This window comes from Hippocampus bargibanti, linkage group LG02 (assembly GCF_051943395.1).
Source record: "Hippocampus bargibanti isolate YZ-2025 linkage group LG02, ASM5194339v1, whole genome shotgun sequence".
Taxonomy (NCBI): domain Eukaryota; kingdom Metazoa; phylum Chordata; class Actinopteri; order Syngnathiformes; family Syngnathidae; genus Hippocampus; species Hippocampus bargibanti.
In genome coordinates this window covers 34,976,616-34,980,181 of record NC_142735.1, presented here as the reverse complement: position 1 = coordinate 34,980,181, position 3,566 = coordinate 34,976,616, and the positions used below count along the sequence as shown (strand labels likewise).

The 3,566-nt window shown below is 41.5% G+C and overlaps 1 protein-coding gene across 1 annotated transcript in view; it reads left to right on the top strand.

Annotated features, from left to right (window-relative positions):
* Positions 1-385: 385 nt before the first annotated feature.
* fhdc2 (FH2 domain containing 2) overlaps positions 386-3,566 on the top strand; it is a 27,175-nt gene continuing 23,994 nt past the window's right edge. Inside the window, exons 1-2 of the mRNA XM_088991138.1 lie at positions 386-539; positions 2,954-3,457. Coding sequence (XP_088847264.1) covers positions 3,005-3,457 — 453 coding nt within the window. The 5' untranslated portion in view covers positions 386-539; positions 2,954-3,004. The remainder of the gene's footprint in view (positions 540-2,953; positions 3,458-3,566) is intronic.

Sequence of the window (3,566 nt, the reverse complement as noted above, 5' to 3'; positions counted from 1 at the left end):
CATGTGCTTCAAGTGCATGTCCTGTTCTGTGTTCCACTAAATGTGGCCTCATAAATATTTTTTGTACTCATACACATGTAAATTTACTACTCTATTTAGGGTTTGCTACATCGCGGTTTTTCGTCTATTATAGGCGGTCCCAGTCCGCATTTCCCGCGATGAACGAGGGATTGCTGTAATGTCCATTGTTTTTGTATAACTGAAATTGCGATGGATTTTCATTTTACAAAACACGATCAAAATCCAAAAGAAAACAGTAAACGTTGACAATAGCGTACTCCAACCTAACATCCACACCCCGATGGAAAAAAACTGTGAGGACAAAAAAATTAAAATAAAGGCAAAATCAGCCTCAGTACGGGAGCGCGCCTGCGCGTCCCCGACCACAACTTTCCACTTCTCACGAGTTGACTCAAGCGGGTGGAACGGTTTGTTGTCTCTTTACCGGGATGAAGAGGAATCAAAAGCGAAAGTGAAATACTTATATTTACTTATGATTACTTACTTATTTACTTTCAATATCGGGTTGCTCCATTCAGGTAAGTGAACGTTTGACGAGTTCACACTTTTACGCATCGTAATTGTGTCATTTTTTTTTACAGTTGAGATCGTTTAGAACTTTAGACTGTATTTCATCCAGAATTACGACTTGGGGGGACTTGTAAGCCGCAAAACATTGAGTTGTTCCGAATGCAATCTTTTTTATAATGTACAAATGACGATAAACACGGCATTACACCATTTTTTTACGCTAAAAACAAATGTGTACATGCGCGTAATCAATCGCGTGTGTCCAAATTCAATCCAAGTAAACTCATTCACTGCCATACGACGTGCAAAAAAATGGATTGGATTTACCTTTATTAGTCTCGCAGTGGAGAAATTTACATTTCACAGCAGCAATCCAGAGATTTGACCAGTGCTTTATTGGCACCCAAGCAAGAAAACCCAAAACCTGAACAAAATCGGGAATGGCACTCTACATCATACAGTGATACCTTGGCTTACGAACTTAATTGGTTCCCAGAAAGAGTGTGTCAGGCGAAAAGTGTGTATCCCAAAAATTAATTTCCTACAGGAAACCATTAAAATGAGAATAATCCGTTCCCAGGTCCCCATAAAACATAATTTTCTACTTTTTAATTTTCTAAGCCTTAAAACTACACAAAATATACCTTATTGTATGTATAATAAATGTGCTATGGTATTGTAATTAAGGAAATAAACATTACTGTCTAATAAAGTCGTTTTATTTACCTTTGTGATGGTCGTTGATGGTTTGATGGAATGGAGTTGCCGGTTTTATCAGCATTAAAAACTTGATGAGGAACGTAGCCTTATTTCACCATCTTGAGAAATGATCCCTTGTAGGTGCTTTGTCTGCAATAATCTTACCTAGTTCCTCATCAATTGTGTTCTGTTTAGCTGGGTTGATAGCTTTTGCATCAAGTGGCTTGTGCGGGTGGAGTCTGATTGATGGGATATTTTAACCTTGCAGTCTACACTCTGCCTTTAGCGTACGTAAGTCAGCTCCGCCTTAAATCTTTTCCACTTGTCAAACCAAATAACCATATAGTATTTATCCCCAAACACCGCGTTGTGATCAACGTCTTTGAATCAGCCCGCTGAAACATCTGACTCATACCCAATTGCATTACTAATCCTGCTAAAACCTGCCGGTACAAGTGTGCGCAACCAGTTTTTAGCCGTTAGCCTCTCATAACGAGGGAGGGAAAGAAAAAAAGAAAAAAATAATTTCAAGTCTACACCCTGTGCTCTTTTTTTGTGTGGTTAGACTTGCATCACTCTACATCCCCGTGGTGATTCCATCGATTCTAATTAGAAGGGATCGGCGTTCGCTGCAGGTGTGTTTACATGCATGTGAGCGCAACAGGATGGGACAAGTAGTACAAACAGCTGACGGTGCACAAGTCTTATATTAGCATATACTTTCCCTGCCTCAAAAAAATATGTCAACAAGGAAAGTTGAAGCACAGGTTGTATCAGTTGGCTATCGATTGGGTGGCTAGCTAGCTTTCTATCTACAGTGATACCTCGGTTTACCAACCCCTTGGCTGACGAACTTTTCGGTTTACAAACGTTACATTTGTGAAAATTTTACCTTGGCATACGAACTTTTTTTTCGTACACGGAGCAGCCTCAATGAGTGATGTGTCGTTCGCCAACGAGCCCGTTTTTCTAACAACAAAATGGCAGCCGACTGTTTTTGTCCCCTATTCCCCGCCCGCAGTTTTCGGTTAAAGCCACGTGATTGGTCAAGAACTCAGCATTAAAGAGTGAGAGACAGTGAGAGAGTTTCACACTGATAGTTCAAAGGCAGAGTGTAGATTGCAAGGTTAAAATATCCCATCAATCAGGCTCCACAAACAACCCGCACAAGCCATCTGTACACTTTAGGCAAAAAGCTATCAACCCAGCTAAACAGAACACAATTGATGAGGAACTAGGTAAAATTATCGCAGAGAAAGCACCTACAAGGGATCATTTCTCAAGATGGTGAAAGAAGAAGGCTACATACCTCATCAAGTGTTTAATGCTGATGAAACTGGCCACTCCATTCCATCAAGCCATCAACGGACATCAAAAAGGTCAATAAAACAACTTTATTATATAGTACAGTTTATTTCTTTAATTACAATACCATAGCACATTTATTATACATAAAATAAGGTATATTTTGTGTAGTTTTAAGGCTTATTTAGTAGATAATTATGTTTTATGGGGACATGGGAACGAATTATTCTCATTTTAATGGTTTCCTATGGGAAATATTTTTTTGGGATACACACTTTTGGCCTGTCACACTGTCTGGAAACCAATTAAGTTCATAAGATACGGTATCACCGTACCTGATTAAGACCGCAGTCCTCGGTCTTTTCACACTCAATATTCCCTGAGATTTCATTCTTGTTCTTGTTTTCTTCTGTTTTAGGCTGTTGGATTTTAGAACTGTGACCTTAGCAAGATGTCTTCAACCAAGTAGATGCTTATCAACGTGACTCTTCTCACCGTCAAGGAATCTGGTACCTTTCATGGACCACTGCCTCCTATCACCAACGATCCATTACCGGGGACAGTGAAACTCATGGATTCATACACGGTGGCGGTGCCTATCCCGGCGCCTCCACCGCCACCGCCACCGCCACCTCCTCCGCCACCTCCGCCTTCTCTCTCGTCGCCTTTGAGTCGGACGGACAGCGGCCAACGAAGTCGACTGAGAAAGCTCAACTGGGAACGTATCCCCAAAGAAAAGGTCGAGGGGAGGAAAAGCGTATGGAGCGGCGCCGGTCCGGGTGAAGACGAGTTCCCCATTGATTTGCACTCTCTGGACGAACTCTTCGGCCAGATGGACAATAAAGCTCAGGACAGGAGCAACGTTTTGAGACGGCGGTCTGCTCTGCTACGTTGCAGAACACCTCAGGATAGTCCAGAAGAGGTCAGTGGACACTTTTTTAAAGTGCTCAGTCAAGGGTAAATCAAAGTCGAACAAAATCCAAAAGGGACAGAACCAAGACTGGATTATTTATAGTGATCCAGGGGATTGG